This window comes from Peromyscus californicus, unplaced genomic scaffold, assembly GCF_007827085.1.
Source record: "Peromyscus californicus insignis strain IS unplaced genomic scaffold, ASM782708v3 Scaffold_7__1_contigs__length_154581171, whole genome shotgun sequence".
Taxonomy (NCBI): domain Eukaryota; kingdom Metazoa; phylum Chordata; class Mammalia; order Rodentia; family Cricetidae; genus Peromyscus; species Peromyscus californicus.
In genome coordinates, this window is record NW_026294595.1 from 153703670 (window position 1) to 153724485 (window position 20816).

Below are 20816 nucleotides of genomic sequence, written 5' to 3' on the forward strand. Positions count from 1 at the left end.
AAAGTGTGAGTCCCATACTTTGTTCTCCTGTGTCAGTACTCTCCTGGATATTCAGAGACCGCTGTAATTCCTCAGACAACTTAGGATTGGCTTTTCTGTTTTTGCAAAATGGCGTGGAGGGCACTGGACTTATGAAAAATTCACTGAACCTGCATATCAATGTTTGGGAAGAACATTTTAACGAGATTAAGTCTTCTAGTCCATGAACATGAGATGACTTACTTTGGTCTCCATCAGTATTTCAGTAACATCAACATGGAGTCCAGGCTGGACAGGCTGACTTCTACAGAATGGAGATGCTTTGAGGGCACAGGAGGCCCTGGTACCTCCTCTGAGACTCCCCTCCAAGCCTTTTTCTGCTTGGTAGCCAGAATCATACCCAGGTGATAGGCCTCATGAAAAACCAGTCCTTCTACCCTTGCCCTACATCAGGGGTTCTGGGGGCACTGATAACCAAATCTTTGACCCACAAACATGCAGGAAGGTCAGCTTCACTCAGAGGAAGGACCTTTTGATCAACTACTCTGTCACAGTGCCTTCACCCTGTGGCCATGTATCATAAACGGGTTGGAGGTGTCTTGAAGCTCTAGGAACCATCTTGAAGTCCACAGTGGGGAAAACTGTGCAGGCAAAGCAGAGAGAGTGCTTTGTCCTAATAAGGATACTTCATCCACAAGTGTCTTCTGTCACTTGTGAGTGAAGCAGGGACAGCATATGCTGTTGCTCTTTGGTGGCACTTCTGACTTTTAGAAGATTCACAGGCTGCTGTTGAATGGCCTGTGAGAAGGGTGTATGGGGGTGATACTCAGTTTACGCTGTCTCCTGTTAAACCTTTTGTCCCTGTGGACATTCAGTCATTTTCTTTTTCAAATGGGCGTTCTGCTCTTTGTTTTTTGCAATTACAAAGCAATAGCCATGTGTTTTGTGGTGAACGCTATGTAATACATACACAAAAGGAGACTGGACCCAAGGTCGAGACTGTGAAGGCCACATCTTTTAAAAAGAAAGACAGATACAGGGCCAGATTCAGCTGGCAGGAATCCTGGCCAGCTCTAGGGTCCAGCAGGAATCTATGTCTTCTTGTATGCACGTTCAGATGGCATCCACATCCTACCTGCCCCTAAATGGTAAGAGCAGCTGGATAAGCTCAGGGAAGGAAGGCACAGTGTCCACAGGTTAAACAGCTAGGTTGAAGTGGCACAGATGTGTCTCAAGAGCCACTTGCTGCCAGACTGTCAACCTCTCTAAGCTGTGGGTCTCACAGCTGCAGAATGGATGTGATGAGATCCCTACCTCACAGAGCACTGGAGGTGACCATATGTATGGTTACTGGGACAGTATGGCCTAAGCCAAGTGCCCACTGGGGGCAGGACCACCCAGCATCACTACCATGAGTCATTGGGTGTAACCTCAGGTATCTGCACTGTTCTCATGCTCAACACAATCTTGTCTTCCAAACATGGGCCATGACCTGCCTATCCACAGACATGGAAAAGCCTGGTACAGCCACTGTCAATGCCAAGATCTTGATGGGCTCCCTTCTAGGTAAGGTAGAATCAGAACAGGGGTTGGTCCCTAGCAGGGACTAAGGCTCACCTGGATCAGACCTGCCGCAGGGTTCCGCCGCTTCTCAAAGTGCTTTTGCCGATGCTGCTCTTGGACTTTCAAAGCAAAGCCAGATCCCAAAATGCCCTGCAAGTCACTGAGGTCAGACCACATCCCGGGACCATGCCCCTCCTTACCCTTGCCTACAATGCTTGAGTTTCATAGGTGCTACCTTCCTACATTCTTGGAATTCCCTGGTACTTCATCACCTAGATACCAGGCTGGGGGAATCTCTGGCTAGCAGAAGGCAGTGCTTACTGATCCCAAAGAGGAGCCCTTCTAAGCTGCTCTGTTCACAAGGCAGCTGCAGCCAGCTGCCCTCTGCCATCCCCAGTGCAGCAGTAGGTACACCCATCCTATTCTGTATAGGGTGAATGAGGACCCCACTGTTTAGGGTCATTCAGATGGGATAACCATAGAAGTCAACAGAGCTATGTCAAAAGGCCCAATCTGAAGATACTAGAAGTCTGCCTACTAAGGCTACAGGCATCTAAATTAGGGCAGCCTCACTCTGGTCTGGTATGGGGCCTCTCTAGTGACTGTGAACCCTACAGGGACCTACTCCTGTCCAAGATCCTCACAGTTCACAGGTGGCCTGTGGTCAAGTCTTGCAGGGAGCCTCTGAGACACCCCCTAACATCCCTGGGGCAGGAAGGGGTACAGGACTCACTGCAGGAAGAGCGAAGAACGAGACACCAATGAGGGTAAACGTCGCTGCCAACAGTCTCCCATTCCAGGTCTGAGGGTACTTGTCCCCGTAGCCAATGGTTGTCAGGGTGATCTGAGGAGCAGGGGGCGCTGGTCACTTGGGCAGGCTGGCAATGGCCTACCTGAGGCCTATAATCCCAGGCCAGATGTCCCTGCTCAGTCTTGGGAAGCTCACCCAAGTCGTTTGCCTGCATCTTTGGGGGCAGCTGGACACTGATGGGCACTCAGACTTGGGCTGGACAGACAAGAGGGGCACCCTTGTTACAGCACCCATACTAGGGCAAAGCAAGGCCAGGATCAGCATAGGCTGTCCTTTATCCTTCAATCCCACCAAACCCCAATCTCTCTTCATCCCCAAGGCTCCCCTAGTTAACACTTGGGATTGGTGTACCACACAGTACACACTGGCACCAAGCAAGGACAGCAGCTTCCACCCAGGTGAGTTGCTGACATATCTAGGCCCTGCTCTGTGCTCACAAGTAGGGGGCACCAGTGAACTGGTGTGTGCCCACCAAGTCAGGGATAAGAGCAAGGAAGTGCAAGGATGCCAGGGTCCACAGAGGGTAAGGAGTCAGCAGAGGCCAAGCAGAGTAGGGTTCAGGGATGATGGGGGGGGCAGTCTAGGAGAAGACCTGGCCCAGGACGGGAGGAGGCCCGTGGCAGCAGGTAGGAGGTGGCCAAGAAGACAAATGGGTAGTAGTGAGGGGGCTGCATTTTAGGAACCAGTAGATATTTTAAAATCCAAGGATTACTTTGAAACAATAAAGATAAAATGTTTGCTTCAGTTCTGAAAGAGAAGGAGGCCCGAGGTCCAAGAAAATTCTGAAGAGAATGGGCTGTACCACTCTCAGGTCCCCTGGGCGCCAAGCTGACTCCTTCTGCTCCGTGCCTATCACAACTCTGCATTGCCCCGTACCTCTCAGTCTTAATTCACTCCACTCCCAACAGCCCTGCCTCTTCCCAAGAGGACACAGGACTCCAGGCCTGTGGCCATCAGTAAGATCATTAATAAACTGCCCTGTGTTTCATCCCAGGGGAAGTTGTACGATCCTCTCCCAGTGACTGCAAGCACAGCACCTGTCCAGATCACTACCTCATGGCTTTTTAGGTGACATCAGCCTCTGCCCTGAGCCTTCAAGGAGTCCAGAGCATTGGGGGCGGAGGGACTAGAAGAAACTGATTTCTATCTCAGGTGGGTCTCAGGACTAGGGTGGTCTTCAGAAAACAGGGGCCTAGGAAGCTTGTCATCCATACCCGCTCCAAGCAGAAGTTCAATGGTGTCTAAGAGGCCCTTCTGAAAAGGGGCAATGACAGAGGACTTCTGGGGTATCCTAGGCAGTCAAGCATGGGGAGCCTTGGGCACAAAGGCCAGATAAGGCTCTAGCATTGGGGCAGCAGCAAGTCTTGGAGGACTCAGGGCCACTGTCAACAGGCTGCTGACCACCTAAAAAAAAGCCCCAGAGAATCAGGGCCTGTGGTTTCCATTTGCAGTGTGTGTGCACGAATGTGTGTATGTGCGTCTGTGTGTGTATGTCTGTGTGTGTGTGCGCGAGTGTGTGTGTGTGTGTGTATGTGTGTGTGTGTGTGTGTGTGTGTGTGTGTGTGTGTGTGTGTATGTCTGTGTGTGTGTGTGGTCATGCCACTTTTACATGGGTGCTGGAGATCCAAACTGAAATTCCCACGCCTCTGAACCTCTTCCCTTTGTCCTCTCCCTTGTCCCTCACAGTGAAAGGCAGGACTGACTGGAGGTTGGAGGCCAAAAGCAAGTGGCCTGGGATGGTGGTGATTAGCCTTGGGAATGAAAGGCTATGACAACAATGCTGCCCCCACCCTCCCACTGCTCCAAAGTTGTGAGGGTCATTCATACTCCTGAGCTAGGGAGCCCCAGGATGGACCTATCCTGGTCACTACTCTCAGAACCCTAATATTCCTCCACCCCCAATCTTTCTCCTCCACAGTCCAGTGCCAAGTGGGGGTTGCAGGAAGGTGATGGGGAGAAAGGAACCCATTCTGTCCCCTATCACATCTACCAACACAATAACCACATCAACCTCAGCTGTCATCTCCATATGCTGTTATGTCTATAGCCAGCCACCAGGTGGCCACCGAGAGACATGCCCACCCAGGTTAGCCTCAGGGCTGTCAGGTTTCTCCTACAGGTCCTCAGGACAGCAGTACCAACAGGATGTGGAGGAGGAAATGACCAATGACCAGGACTTACCAGGCCCCACCAGAGTGCATCTGCATAGGTGTCAAAGTGGTCGTTCTCACCCTTCTCTGCCAAGTACACCAGAAATGAGGCCAGGATGAGGCAGAGGAAGCCGATGTACCAGGCAGTCACCAGCTCCTGTGAAGGCAAGAGACCATATCATTGTCCCACTCAGGCCAGCCTGGACAGTGTCAAGCGTGGGAGCCCTGCTCTGAACTGTGAATCTCAAGGGCTTTGAAGGATGGGATCCCCTCGTGATGCTAACAAGGTACAACTAGAGTAGATACTGGTCAGGGTTGGCAACAGGGCTTGTCCTGAGCATTCAAGCGTGATTGCTGGCTGTACAGCACAACTCTTTCAACTGACTATTTTAGACCTGGGAGCAGAGCATCCAACAGCTCAGTAAACGTTCTGCCCATGGCTGAGGAGCACATACCCAAGCCAGGAACTCTGGTTTCAGCACTGTTTGGATACTGTGGAGCTATCCCCAATAGGGGGTGCAGGTCTCAACAGGTATATACTCAGTTCCCAACACTGAAGGTGCAATGGAGGGAAGGAGAGAGACCAGGCCTCAGGGAGCTCAATTTCCCCAGGACCCAGTGCCTGCCCCACACCACCATGGCCAACCAAAGAAAAGGGGCCCGGGCAGGATAGAGAGTGTTTGACTCAGTGAGCCCATCATGTGCCCAGAGACCCCATAGTACAACCTGGCAGAAATCAGGTCTTGGCCACTGAGGACTCCTTCAACATAGATGGTGTACCCACAGCCACCCCATGAGTACCCTGGTCAGCAGCCACCACAAGCCACAGCTTAAACAACCCCTAGGCAGGTGATTCAGGCAGAGTATCGATCCAGGCCCTCAGAACCAGGAAAGGAAATGCCCAGCTACAGGCGGGACTGCTCAGACTGGGAACAGAAAACAGCTTCTGGGGACAGGTGAGGAAGAAAGGGGGAGGTTCATTCATATCTTGTCTGGTCCCTGGCTAACATCCAGCTTAGAGCATCCAGGGACTGTGGAGCCAGGATAACCAGCATGCCCAGGGCTGGGCCAGGGCTCACCTTGCTGTGAGCATACACCACCGATCCCAGGAGCTTCCAGGTACCGCCCCTCCGGTCCATACGGATCATCCGTAGGATTTGCAGGAACCGCAGGCTCCGAAGTGCAGATGTGGCAAAGACATTTCCCTGGGATCCAGCAGCCAGCACAGCAATGGAGGCAATCAGCACCATGATGTCTGTAGGAGACAGGCACAGCTCACAGGGTCTCCTCCCCAGGGCCCCCAAAGGAGGGATAAATGGCCCCATAGACATGCAAGGTCATGTAGGGCCCTGGGAAGGGTGGTTTCCAGTGCCCACCCTCCCTATCTGTGGTGTCCAGAGCAGACTGCCCAGCACTTTGTCCCTCCCAACATCTAGGCTCTATCAGCCATAGGTACCAACTCCAAGTCAGTGGTAAGAAGAAACTTCCAAAAGGCCCTACCCTCTCACTCAGCCCACTGTGGTCAAGACATAAGCAACTCCTGCCCCAGGCCCAACTCTGATGGCCGTGTTGACCAGGCCTCACCAATCACACAGAACGGCTTCCTGGCAAACTTGAGCCTGCCCCTCCAGCCTCGATACCGGCAGCAGCAGCCTGCAGCCCAGATCCTCACAAAGTACTCAACGCCAAACACCACGATGGTCACGATTTCCTGGGAGGTGGGAGGAACACAGATGAGGATACCACCAGGCCTTAGGAGGGCTGCCTGTATACTACATGGGCAGTCTCAGGACAGAGATGGATAAAGTCCATGGCTCAAAGGCTAGAAATTAGAGCTGCAGGCTTAGCCCACAGGGCCCCAGCTCATGTCAGCCAGCACTGAATCCCTTCTAGATACAGATCTCCCAGGGACTCACTGCTATCAGCAAGTCCCGGCCTACAGACCACCAGAGGAACTACCCTTCTTGCCTCCCTTCTGAGCTAGATCGGACCTGTTTGAGCTGGAACAGGAGGCTCTGGTGTTAGTCTGCTGGGTGGGCACACTAACACCAGAACTGCGAGAGTTCCCAGCCACAGCAAAGGTTGAGCAGGTTCCTCTAGAATTGAGGCAGCTCCGGGGCAGTGGGGCAAAGTGGGTGGAAGAGGATTCTAGTGGGATCATTCTCCTTGAAGGGCCACCTCCGTTACCAAGGGCAACAGAGAAATTACAGTACTGTTTCCATGACGCCCACCCCCTGCCCCATCACAGGGTTTATGTGAGTGAGCATCACGGCCTCCCACCCCTTCACCCACATCTTTTGTGGAGCACCACACACTTCCAGTGGAGGCACCTGTGTACTTAGACTCCAAAGAGCAGGGTGGAAAGGAGAGGTGGTAAGAGCTGCTTGATGTAATGTCACTTCTACTAGGGACTGGGAGGCTGGGAAGGGGCTTGAGGGCTACACAACAATGCCAGGAGCAACAGTGGCTGTGCATGCAAGAAAGCATTCCACTCTGGGGGAGACCCTGGATACAGAAGGCCTGACTTATTCAAACAATCAGGGTTAGGGACAGAACTGAAGGGGTCCAGGGGTTGAGAGGTAGACTACTGCAGAGGTCTCACCACAGGATTAACCAGGGCTCTTTCCCAGCCTCCCGGCCTCTCCCCCATGCCCTGCCCACGTGTGGTGCTTACCAAGATGTAGAGGGCCCCCTCCGAGCTCTTCTCGTACTCCTTGATGGTGGAAAATACGGAAAGCACAAGGCAGGAGAAGACCAAGAGAAACCTGCAGGAGGTGAGAGGCATGCAGTCAGTGGGCTAGCGGTCATCAGTGCAGTCTGTGACTACCAGCTGGCACACACTGGAGGGCCCTTGGAGAGCAGCAGTGAGAACACACCCCATTTCCTACTACCCAAGACTCCATAATCACACTGATTGCTGACTAGGCCCCTCCCTACCCTTGTGTATCTGGTTTGGGTCCTGACAGCCTCAGCTAATGCAAAAGCAATAAAGAGAACCAACTTCACACTGCCTGCCCCACAGAAGGCAGACGTTCATAGTTTTTCATGGAATGCAACACTTCCTCCCTAGGTTCAGAGGAAGAAAATGTCTCTTCCAACTAGGTCTGGGGCTGAACAAGAACTTCAGATCATCTTTCTAACCTTCCCTAACTGCCATAGTTTCTCCACTTCTCCTTAAGTTGCAGTGACTCCTGCTCGCCAGCCTATGCTTTCTGCTGTAATTATTCCTCTCTCCTTTACTACCTGACCCCTCCTGACCTACCAAAATTCTCCTGAAAGATCTCTGCCTCTTTCACGGCTATGTGCATCCTCTGACAAGCTGTATACCTTCTCCTTTACCCTACCCCAGAGGACAAGTGCCATAGTCTTGTCACAGGAACCCAGGTTGTGGCCTTTGACAAGGGCACACCAAATGACCTAAACACATGATAGACAGCATAGCAAGAACACTGCCTGCTGAGGACCACCACACCCACATCTCATCCTGGGAGACTAGAATGGCTGCAGTTAAATCACAAGAGGCAGACTCGAGGGCCAGTGAGATGGCTCAGAAGGTAAAGACGCTTGCTGCCAAGCCTTGGGACCTGAGTTTCATCCCCTAGACCTACATGGTAGAAGGAGGAAACTAACTCCCACAAATTGTCTTCTGATCTCCACATGTGCACCATGGGTGGGGGGGGGCGTGGGGGGAGGAGAGAGGGAGAGAGAAAGAGAGAACTATAATAAAAAAATTTAAACAGAAAATGCGAACTCCAACACAAATGAGCCTCACAGGTGTGCATGGGATTTGTGCGTGTCAGGAGCCCACTTCTTAGGCAGCTCAAGTAATATTAACATTTTTCTGCAGATGACAATCTGTCGCACAAAACAGGCACATCGAACATGTAGTCATTGGGTCCCGTGCATGGAACATGCTTGGCCACAAGGCACTAAGAAAAACTTCACATCTATCTGAACCACAAGAGCTCTTGCTCAAAAAGTTTCTTGTGCCTGTTTCCACCTGCTACCTTCAAAAGCCAGGCATCCATCCACATGCCCAGCACACAATGATAATAATGATGATGACTATAGCAACAGAGCTACCGTGCTCCTGTTGGGCCTTAGAGCCCTCCTTTCACCATGGCCTCCACCTTTGGATAGCTGATGAGTCCAAGGGGCCAGGTTCCTTCCACATAAATCTCCCTCTCGGCCTAATGTGTGGGGTTGGCCACTGTCCCCACCTGTTCGTTCACTACTTCCCTCTTGCCATTCTTTGACATCCTCTACTGCAGGCCCATGGTGCTGTCCATGAGAACATGCCCCCTTGGGTAGTCACCTCCAGCCCAGACAGGTTGGGAGCACAGCCCAAAGGCCCTTGCAAACAGATCTCCAGGAAAACCAAAAATGTTAAGCACACAGAATTGTCCTCTCAAAGGAATGGACTTAAAATCTGTCCTTCCATCCAGAAAGCTAGGAATTAAAGGTGATTAACAGCCTGGTGATCTGCATTATTTGTTGGGCCAGGCCATATCAAGCTCTCACAACCAGGACCAGAGATGTCTAAAAGCCCAAATGACCTCTATGCTATCTGTATGACCAAGTCAGATCCTTCCTTAGGCCCTTAAGCTAATACAGGTAGTCTATCTCTAGAGTACATCTTCTTGGAAGAAATGACATGTACCCTGAGTTGAGTTTCAATGTAATTATTCTTCCTTGTGCACCAGGGATTATATTACACCTGGAAACTTTTCCCCCAAATTCTATTGTGTTTTAATATGTTGACAATATGGGGCTGGAGAGAGGGCTCAGAGGTTAAGAGCACTGGCTGCTCTTCCAGAGGTCCTGAGTCAGCAACCACATGGTAGCTCACAACCGCCTGTAATGAGATCTGGTGCCCTCTTCTGGCATGTAGGCAGAACACTGTATACATAATAAATAAGCAAATAAATAAATAAGTCTCTTTAAAAAAAAAAAAATATGCTGACAATAAACTCCCCTGGCATCAGACTCTCTAGATTCTAGAGTCTAGAAGATTTGATCCAGGTTGACAAAGCCAATCTGAACCAGGTTTCATTCTCACCTCTTCACAGTTCACTTCCCTACCTGCCATGACCACCTGCAGGGTCGTCCTCACAGACATACCCCTTGTCACATGCCTTCTTGGGGATCACTGCAAGCACAAACATAACCACTTGTCATTGTGGGGAGCATGTACTTGCCATCTCTCCTGTACAGCACGGATATACTCTACCTCCTAACTGTCCTTTCTAGTCCAGGGTTCAGGGGTGTTCATGGGTAAAGCCTGGCCAGCCGATGCCAGAAGTATCAGTCCAGAATTTTTGCCCAGACCACCAGGACAGAGGTGTCCCTTTCCATCTGGAAAATGGCTTTAGCCTAGGAAATCAGTCTGTAAGTTAAGTCCCAGAGAAAACCAGCAACAGGCAGATGAGCACTCACATCCAGCTCTGCCAGAACCCCTGGAGCTGCCAGTGAAGACCATTTCTAAAGATGCTGCATTTGGTTTCTGCTCCTGCAGATTAAAGACCTCCGACTTTTCTAGGCTGTAAGTGGCTGAGGGTCAGGGTAGATCTTGCTCCATGCTCACCACTCACCATAATGGTACTGTGGTCAGTTTCTACCTGGCCCCGGCCCCTCCCCTTCAGACAAACCACAATGAATGAGACATAAGCCAGAAAACAAGAAGCTAGGTATCCTGTTTGGTTGGCAGAGCGCTTGCCTAACATATACAAGTCCCTGGGTTCAGTACCCAGCAGAGCATAAGCCAGGCATGGTGATGCATACCTATTATTCCAGCACCCTGGAGGTAGAGGCAGGAAAATCATAAACCCTCAAATCTGGGCTCCATATCCTGAGAGGAAACAGCACACAGTCCACAGTCCAAAGGCCTGCTATCTGGGTGAAAAGCCTAGGACCATCAGCCTGGCAGTCTCAGACCCTCAAGGTCCAGGTCCCACATTCCCAAAGCATAACTAGCCCATCAGGAAAGTGTCAACAACTCAAGCAGTTCATTGATGGAGCTTGGCACATATCAGTGATCAATACATGCCCATCTTGCACTATCAGGGGTTGCCCACCTGGCCACATGGGCCCAGTGACCTGCTGTAGGCCTTACTTATAGATGCTTACTATCTCATCCCCCATTCAGCAGGCTCCTGAACCACACAAGGCCCTGAGGCCAATCCCATCTCCTCCCTCCATGATTCCAAGTACCTAAACACTGTAGAGGGTCAGCTGTGCTATGGTTGCTGACTACAGTGTCCACCACGTCTGAAAACACAGCAACACCAAGACATATGCTTGGCCAATGGGGCATACTGGCACAGTCACACTGATATATACAACTGACTTTCATGGGCAAGGAAAGAACAAGGGGACTCAGCCAGGTGCTTGGGAACCCCAGCTGACTTAGTGGTCAAAGGGAAATGCCCTGATGATGCTCTAGGGCTGCCATGGGAAGAGATTTTTGGCCAGGTGCTACCAGTAAATGTCTCCATCACCCAACACTGACCTCACCAACACCCACCCAGGACCTGGTTGCCCTACTCTCAAAATGCCAACGAGCAGATACCAGGTAGACTCATGCAGGCCAGTGAATATACCATGTCAGGGCTTGTGCAATAGGCCATCAGTAGCACATCCAGCCCAAGAGGATGGTGAGGGTTGGGGTGGTACTCTCAGAAAGACATGGGGAACTGGCCAAGGAAGATTCACAAAGTACAGAGTCCAAAAATTGAAAGGGAACTCCAAGAGACCAAGAGGAGACCAGCTGGCATGAGAGACAGTGTACCTTATCACTCCAATCACCAGTCAGAAGTCAAGACACGGTTTCTCCCCAACAAGAGCTGAGGATGCTGCAGGGGCCCACACTGTATGTTCCAGCTCGAATCAGGCCACAGCAACAGATAGCCAGCAGCATTCAGGGAGCATCTGTCCCAGGATTCTCAGCCTCAGCCTTAACTAAAGCTCCAACAACGCTGCCCTAAAGAGATGCACAGTCCCTGACAATCTTCCTGGACGTAGGCCCCAGGTTTGTGGCTCCTGAGAACATCTAACATCGGAGCCCCAAGCTTCTGAGCTCCTGAACAGAGGCACAGTAGCAGTGACAGGCTGCTGGCACAGTCAGAACAACACAAAGCCACGGTCACATTTCAAAACTGCAATTAATTTCCTTTGCTCATTAGCCAATTTATTCAATTAACTAAGCCCTAAAAATAAATAAATAAAAGAAAGTACAGACATCTCGCATGCCTTCTAGCACTGATTCTGACTGCCTGGGGCATCGTCTACTCCCAACTTGGTCAGCAGGGAAGGAGTGGAAAGGAGAATGGGGATCCCTATGCCCTGATAAGGACCCCAAGACTTGAGTGGTGATGAAAACACATGAGAAACACCAAAGGTGCCTGTAGCAGAGAGTACACCGGGAGCAGCTGAGCCTACAAGGCAAGGTAGGAGCCTAGAGGAGGCTTCCCCAAAGAAGGGTCCCTGGGGCCAGGCCATGCTGAGTAAGGAGGAGCTGGCTTGGCTAGGAGGGAAGCAGGGAGAGTGTTTTGACAGAGAAAGATTTGGTAGAGAGGGTAGACATGTGCTGGACCTGGGCAAAACAGAATTCAGGGTCAGGGACAGACCTACAGGGGCTCAGCTCAAAAATAGAGTATCCACACTTAGTCCAGGAAATCCAGTTCTTCACGCTACAACATATTGCTTTATGTTAAAAAACACTGACGCTACCCTGTCTTCCTATTACCTATCTCACTTAACCCTTCCTATACCAGTATTCCCTTCCCCCCACTTCATACCATCTGCATTCTGGCCTCTCCTGAAACCTCCCTGTGGCCTCTTAGTGGTTTCTTGGTGTCATGCACACAAGACCTGGCCAAGATCAAACCAGCCAAAATTCCATGAGGGGTTCATGAAGTCCCAGCTCTAGCTGAAGAGCTATTGGCAAGTTCTGGATGCTGGATGAAAGAGTCCATTTTCTTCAAGTATCCTGCCCTCAAGAGGCTACCTATTCGACAGTCCATGGCCTGACATTCATTTACATATTCACAACACTAAGTGGACTCAGTGGGTTTTTTTAAAAAAGAGCACATGAAGTTGGGAGAGAAAAATGGGTGATGGGTGGATAAGGGAGTAGTTGGAGAGGAGGGGGTGAGAGTAGATTTAAAAACACATTGTATGCATGTATGAGATTCTCGAACAATTAAAAGTGAAGAATAAATGTATCTAGGTTTTTTCCATAAACAAATAAACAAACACTGAAGCTGAGCCAAGGAGATAGCTCAGCAGGAAAAGGAGTCTGCCATCAAACTCGATGACCTGAGTTCAAATCAACTTGGCACATATGTGCAAGTCTGCATGCACACACACACACACACACACACACACACACACACACACACACGAATAAATAAGTAAGTAAAAACAAGTGAGGCCAAAGTGCCAATTGATCAAGCCCTCTCAGGATGTTCTAGAGACCCTACAAGCAGGGGCATTTATGAGGGTGGCCGTGATGACCTGGATATACAAAGCCAGTGACTAATCTTGGGGGAACATAAACCTAGTTCTCCAGAACACTCTCAAGCAGCCAACGGGCTGTATATCATCCATTGTACAGAGGAAAGCCACTCTGGAGCCCTGCTACCCCAGCAGCTTCCAGGAAGTGCCCACCATGGCTCCTCCGCTTCACGGTTTGTTCTTTAAGTTTTCAGAACAGACAGAGCAGATGGCCCCCTCCAGGAAGGCTGGTGCAGGGGAGGCTGCAAGGGACATGCAGGAAGAGTAGCGCCCACGCTGCTCTTGGAAGCTCAGAGACAGGAAGGAGCTCAGGCTGTGTGACCAGGCTCCTCCCCAGGCAGGAAGCCTCCAAGGAGAGGGGACCTAGCCTAGCCATGTCTCCAGGGCCCAAGACAACTGCCTAGACACTTGTAACCTCATCCATCTGTAAGCACCTTGGTGACTGGTGACTGTCCTGTCCAGCACATACCAGGCCCAACACACCCCATACTCATGTCCACTTTAGAGTTGAGCGGGGGTGGCACTGGGGCTCAGGAAGGCTGACAGGGCTCTGCCACTTCCTACCTTCTATCCTTAGGAGAGGTAATGGATGTTCCCCTAGTCTCTAGCCTCCATGATGTGGGCACTTCACAGGATCTCAGCCTCGAGCCTCAGCATGGGGGAGAAATGACAAGAGGAGAGCAATGGAGGTCTCTCTCAGACCTACACAAAGCTAGCCTCCTCCAGGCTAAGCCATCATGTGCCAACTGTCATTCAACCACAGGCCGAAACTATGTCCTGGGAATGTCCACCCCCTCCCTTCTCTCCTGTCCTGCTATGCTGTGTTCTGTTTCTTGACACTCACGGGAACTGCAATAGGGAGCCAAGCATCAAAACCCTGGGAATATTCAGCAAGCATGAGCACCAGTGTTCAGAGGGGCCTGGAACCATCCACTGGGACTGGCCATCAAAGGAATTGCCCCTGTAACAAAACATTCAGACTTGGAATTCAGCATTGTTTTCAACAAGATGGAACTGGGGGTACGTAGGAGAAGCAGTTTGGGGGGCTCCAGGCCATGAGATACCCTCTGAGGTTTGGCCACATCTCTCCACAGCACCCACAAACCAAGGTTAGGAGCCTTGGATGAGAAGAGGCTTATCGCAGTCTGCAGTCCAGACATTGCTAAGCCTAGAGGTTCAGAAAGGACAAGAGGACTGGGTCAGGAAGAGGGCTGTTTTTTCTACAGCCCAGAATCACAACACAGGGGGTTTCAGGGCTAATTATGATAATAGATTCAACTTCAGGAGGCTTCCCTGACAGCAGTTGCCAAGGAGACCAGCATCAAGAGCAGCTGGTCCCCAGCCCCAGATTCCAAGAACCAGAAAGGAGCAAGGCAGGGACCTCAGACAGTCCTTGGCAACCCACCCTAGCATGGGGAAAGTCACCTAGAAATGGAGCTTGCATGGAACTGTTCTGTATCTAGAGACACATCCAGGCCCAAAGCGCGCACACACACACACACACACAAAAAAAAAAAAAAAAAAAAAAAAAAAAAACAGGGAGACTTAGAGCCAAACTGTCTTTATCAGGAGCAAAAGGGACTTCATGGGAGGGACTTCTCAACCCTGGGCAGAGGATGATCACTTGAACCAGGACACAAAGAAGAGACAGGCAGGGGGCAAAGGGGAGGGGACGCAAAGATGTAGAGCCAAAGGGCCCTTAGTCAGGCCCAGAAGCTCCTCGCTGTGGTCAGTGACAGCTGGTGCCAGCATATGTTGAGATGTCGAGGGCATAGGTTTGGATGTGTACACATCCCATGTGTGGATCCCTGCATACCAGGAAGGCTGCCACCCCAGGGAAACACTCCTCCCCTCCTCTTTACTCCTCCTGCCCCCTCAGTCTAACAGGGAATCTTTCTCTTCTGTAAAAACAAAGCAAAGGTGCTGCCATCCCCTTCCAATACTGCCTCACACACTGGCTACCTCACTGCCAGACCCTGGGAACATACTCCAGCCTGGCTCCTGACCCAAAGGCTGACTCAAGGAGGCCATGGCCCACTATGCTATTGCACGTTTAGTAACAAAAAAAAGTAAAGGAAGACAGGCTATCACAGACCCCCAGCCCTGCTCACAATTCTTGGACTATTGAGAGCTGGTTCCATGGGCTGAAAGTCTCTACTTGCCTACTTATACCAGGCGTGTGATGACCCTAAAGGCAGGCAACTTCTCTTGCCCCCACTTACAAATGATAAAAAAAAGAGGCTCCAAGGCCACTTGCATGGCCCACATGGGATCCACCTGGAGCAGGCAAAGTTACCCTGTATGGGAACCCTGTCCATAGAAGGGGATCGTATGTACACACAGGGTCCCCAACAGAAATCTGCCCCACCAGGATAATCCCCATTCCCATAATGTCGGGCCTTTCCAGCTTTGGGGCTGGAGTACTGTAAGGCCTGAAGAGGGCAGCTACAGTGAGGCCAAACACATCCCCTCCGGTGCAGATCACACAGGACTCCCCAAGGACCTCCTGCCGCCTCGTCCATTAGGCGCAGCTAGTACTGTAACCTGGAATCTAATTTCTCCCCCTAATAAACTGCTCTGCTGCCAGGACCTACTGCTTCCTCCAGTGTCAGAAGTGAAGCAGAGCTAGATGCTGATGGCTGCTTCTAGTAAGAAATCACACACGGTTGGACAGGACACTCCATCCAAGGACCTCTCTGCTGGAATGAGTCCCTCATGCTGCCCTACCCTTGAGTAGGATTGGCCTGTCTGTCACACCAAAGCCCATCTACCCAACCCAGAACCACCCACCAGAGCATAAGGTCCTAGAGGGGGTGAGAGAAAGTGGCCCAGGAGAGACAGACAAGGCCCAGTATACACCAGATGCTCAGAAAATGCCTTAGACCCTGACAGACCATAGCTCAGGAAGCCCCAGATTGTCAGAGGGTCAAATGCTGACTCAGCATTTAAGGCCTCCACAAATGGCCTCATCTAGCCCCCATCTTGTCCCTCATCTCCAAACGTCAAGGTCAGGAGGTGTTCTTAAGGGATCCCTCACCCTCACTGACCAGTGGCCACAGGATAATCAACAATAGTTATTTCAAGAATGGGGGTTGCCACAGAGGTCTGGAGCTTCCTACTCTCCTTAACGCACACCCACACATTGCTCTCTAGTTATTCACTCCATCAGAAGCCCAAGACTCACAAGGACTCCAGCCTCAATAGCTGCTATAGACACCATGGGGCCTCCCCAGAAAGGCCAGGTATCTGCTACAGGCACAGTCGCCCAAGCTAAGGACCACGGAGGACTCAGCTTGGCAGGAACCTGCCAGCTCAGCACAGAGCGCTTCCCAGGCACCAGCTCATGACCTGGCACCTCTTACATGAGATCCCTGGAGACTAAAGCTCCATGAGGTTAATCTACTCCTATTAATCATCATGGGTGCTAGCCAGAGCTCGGTATACATCAGGTAGGGCTGTCCCAGGCCTACACACTGCATCCCTGCCTGTTGAATCATCCAAGAAGGCAGCCCTACTGAAGGCTCACGGCACCCAACCTAGCGTCCTTTACTACTTCCCAGGAGCTTATCTCTGCCCTTCCCTCCAGTATGCCCTGCTCCAGCCAACTGCGCATCCCTCTGAGACCACAAGAAACCTGTCCCATCTCAATCCCAGGAGCAACCAGAGGGTTGTGGTGGAAGTGGCTGACAATGTGCATCAGCCCTTCTCACAGCTTTATGCTGGCCCCAGGGCCCTAAGAACCTGGCCATACCTGGTTCTCCCAACAGCTTTCCTTATTCCTTTCCTGCCTTCTCAGTCTTGCCATGACAGTCCCATTCCTCGGGGCCTCTGCACACCTTCTTTTGATACCCAGAGTTTCCTTCTACTCACACGACCCAGGGCCACCTTTTCTTCAGACTCTCCTTCCAGGCAAGTTCACTTTCACTGAGGACACAGCCTCATCTGTTCTGCCCTCTCCAACGCCCAGGAGGCCAAGCCCACCTGTACACAAGCCATATGTCCTGACTAGTGGGATCCTGCCCTGACCATACTGGACCCAGCTCCAGAACACTTGTCCAGTTCCAGCATCACTTGGGGGTTCTCTGTGCAGTTCACAAGCACAGCTGAGAGGGCCAGGTCAGAAGGAAGCCAGTAAGGTGAACCTTGTATAGGTCTGAGAACAGATGAGGTAGGGTCTGTACCAAGAGCCTGGCCACCCCAAGCCTGGCATAGACCAAAAACAGCTGACCACCGACAAAGCTGTGTCCCTTCATGAAAGGAACATTTCTCCCCAACTCCTGGGATGAAAGATCACCATGGAACCTCAACCACTCCTGAATGTGAATCTCCATTTTCATTCATGGCTCAGGTGGCCCATCAGGTGTTCAGAGTACTCCAACAATGCCTCTCCTGACAGAGTACCTCATAGACCTCCCCATCCACAATCCCAAGTTTGATGGACAGCCATGCCCCTGCCTCCTGCCCAAGCTGTGCTCCAGGGCTGGCCCCACAGCTCACAGCATTGATTCCTGATCATTACTGAATACTTTCTCCCACAAATGGACACAGCTCCAGTGATGGAGATCTCACCCCTTAAACAGAATCTTGTCCTGATATTAGCCTCTCCTGGGCCACCCCTGGGCCTCCCTTGCTCCTCACCAGCCTTCCTAATGATCCAAAAGAGCAAAGCAAGGGACAGACCACAATCAGAAGCACAGCCTGCAGAAATGACCCAGCTGAACAGGACATACCTATGAGCAAAGGCATGTGTAGACATACAGGACACTGACTCAGACACCATCCTAACCTGGGAGCCCCCAAGTGAACTAGATGGCGTGACCACAGTCCATAGGAGAAGACACACCACAGAACAGCTAATCCGTGAGGAAATCCCAGAGTGGTGCGGACACAGGATAGAAACCAGACCTCCAAGTTTCATTTTGTTCTACAAACTCATAGAAAAGCAGAGACTGGAAATCTCTACAAAGCTCTTGTTTTCCAGCATTTTCCCAGTTTCCCACATTAAGCATATAACAAAAAAAGAAATAATATCCATAACCAAGTGCTTCTGTGAGAGACGAAGCACACTGGTCATACCAGAGCCTCCAGAGCTGTCCACCCACGCAGTTCCTTCTGCATGCCAGAATTCAGCACTTGGCTAATTCAACAAGGTGTCACGGAGCGCCATTATGGAGAAGTTTTTCTCATGCTGACCCAGGAAGAAGGAAACCTCCTTGTGTCTTTGACTCATAGTCCTTAGTACCCTCTAGAAATCACTCCCCAAGCTCTCGCCCCTTCCAAGGCTAATCACTGTGAACTAAGCCTCATTTTGTGGAAAGGTGGGTGCAGCAATCATACCATGGAGCTTTTCACCCACAAGAAAATACTACTGTGCACTTGAGTCCAGGACCATGGTCAGCACACAGAGCCATTCCCTCCCTCACCCCACCCTCTCTCCTTTCCCTGTCCCTTCCCAATCCCAGGAATACAGAAACTCCTACCTCCTCCCCAAGTGTAGCAGGCCTTCCTCTGTGCTGGCCACCCGAGCAGAGGGGGTGACAAGAAAGGTTCCAGAACCTTGCCTTGCTTCACATGCTGTCTCCCACCAGAGGCTTTCTACAAATGTAATGGACAGCAAGCACCAAATCTGTATGTCTAGCCTGAGGAGAAATACTGTTTTGGATGAGAACATTTTCACAGTAGTCAAAAGCTTCTTGCAATATCTCCTACAGCCCAAATGTGTGTGTTAAGACATCAGGGAGCCTCACAGCAGCCACGTTAGCAGAGGCGAAAGCTCAGATCTGTCCTTCATTTCCACCAACAAGGAACCCTTCACACATGTCAGGATGTGCTCAGGCAGTGGGCCCGGAGTGGGGCTTGGGCACCTCCCCCGCACTCAGCACAGGAAAATGCCAGGGCTGGCAAGGTAAAGGTGGCAAACACAAGGCCATTATAGATTCCATGGTGGTCTACAGTGTACTGTGGGAATACGCATAAACAATATCTCTACAAGAGAGAAACTGGAAGACACAGCTGACCAGAGAGAAGGCCAGTCTGGAGAATCACTGCACTGCAAATCAACTCACCTATTCCCAGGTTTTTCCACTGGCATGTCTTCTATGTATGTGGTTCATGTGAATTTTGCCCATTCTGGAAGGAAGGGCTAAGAAGGGTAAGTAAGCCGGGCGGTGGTGGCGCACGCCTTTAATCCCAGCACTCGGGAGGCAGAGCCAGGCGGATCTCTGTGAGTTCGAGGCCAGCCTGGGCTACCAAGTGAGTTCCAGGAGAGGCGCAAAGCTACACAGAGAAACCCTGTCTCGAAAAACCAAAAAAAAAAAAAAAGAAGGGTAAGTAATGCCCCCTCAACTGGCCCTAATAAACACACACACACACACACACACACACACACACACACACACACACACACACACACACCAATGCTCAAGGAACATCAAGGAAGAGAAAACAAAAGAATGTAAGAGCTGAAAGATTGAGAGGAATGCTACGAGATGTCCTTTGGACATGACCTAGCTGCTGCATGCATGAACTCACAGTAGTTGTGTTTATCTACACAAGACCTGCACAAAATCAAGCCAGTTAACAACTCCAACATAGAGGGAGGAGGAGAGCCACCCAAGGTCCTGCCTATAGCTATTGGCAGCTGATGGCTGCTGTGGGATGGAGAGTCACCTTTCTTTGGAAGGTAGCAACTGGCGGTGTCCATGCCCTGGTGGATAAGCCCACATTCACATGTTAAAGGCCATACCAATTGGATTCGGTGGGTTATAAAAAGTAAAAGAGCCAAATGTGATGGTGTATACCTTTAATTCTAGCACTGGGGAGGTACAGGCAGGAAGATCTCTGTGAGTTTGAGGCCAGCCTGGTCTACATATCAAGTTCCAGGCAAGCCAGGGTTACATGGTAAGGCCTTTTCTCAAAATAAAGTAAAATAAATATAAAATTAAAAACAAGATAAAAAATAGAACATGAAGTAGAGACATTAGTTGGGGAGAGGAGCAGGGGGAATGGAGTGGATGTGGTCAGGATACATTGCATATGTGTATGAAATTTTCAAAAAGAGAGCATCCAAATAGCCTCCCATCCAACCCTGGTGCTCCAGAGGCCCTTAATGTGCCTCCTCCAGGCATCACGCAGCTCCACTGCATCTGGCACACGCTCACTGCACTATCCATTGACACGGCCTCTTCTGAACATGGTTTCCAAATTCTTTCATTTCTCTCTTTCTTCCCCAAACTGAGACTCCTGCAGAAGCCGCCCTTGACTCATCCTCACCAACCAGTGTCTTTCCAAGTCAAAGCGGAAAAGTAGCACCAGCCTTGTAAAGTCTCCAGCACAGGGCAAGGCTGGTGGCTCTTGGATGGAAGGAGCCAGAGGTGAGGCAGAGCCTGGAGCCAGAATGGCCCCTCTACTTTGGGGAAGGAAGATCTCCAGGGACACCACCTTGGAAGTGGCTGATACCCATGAGATCATCAAGGAATCTCTGCAGACAGTTTCCAAGCAACTCTCATTTAGAACATTCTAGAATAATTTCTCTGCTGGGCATTCACAAAATTATTCCCAATATCAAAAAAGAAATTGAAGACCTAATTCTGTTCCAGCTGGATAGCCAGCAGAGCCCAAAGACAACCAGGAGGGTGTCTGGAACGTATCCTGTATCCTTTTTCCATGCAGAGAAGCCACTGTCCCACCAGAGTCCTTACTTCCTCTGCAAAGGTTCTGATGACCCCAGCAGCCACTCCCTTCAGCCAGCTGAGAGACAGGGATGGGCAGGGGAAATGCTAAGAGCTTCCCCTTGAGTG

At 50.8% G+C, this 20816-nt stretch overlaps 1 protein-coding gene across 20 annotated transcripts in view; it reads right to left on the bottom strand.

Annotated features, from left to right (window-relative positions):
• Kcnq2 (potassium voltage-gated channel subfamily Q member 2) overlaps positions 1–20816 on the bottom strand; it is a 59281-nt gene that overhangs the window by 31672 nt on the left and 6793 nt on the right. For all 20 annotated transcript variants that reach the window (XM_052723570.1, XM_052723565.1, XM_052723560.1 and 17 more), the window contains exons 2-7: positions 7178–7268; positions 6088–6214; positions 5583–5758; positions 4535–4660; positions 2276–2386; positions 1597–1692 (exon numbers count right to left, since the gene is read on the bottom strand). In XM_052723570.1, coding sequence (XP_052579530.1) covers positions 1597–1692; positions 2276–2386; positions 4535–4660; positions 5583–5758; positions 6088–6214; positions 7178–7268 — 727 coding nt within the window. The remainder of the gene's footprint in view (positions 1–1596; positions 1693–2275; positions 2387–4534; positions 4661–5582; positions 5759–6087; positions 6215–7177; positions 7269–20816) is intronic.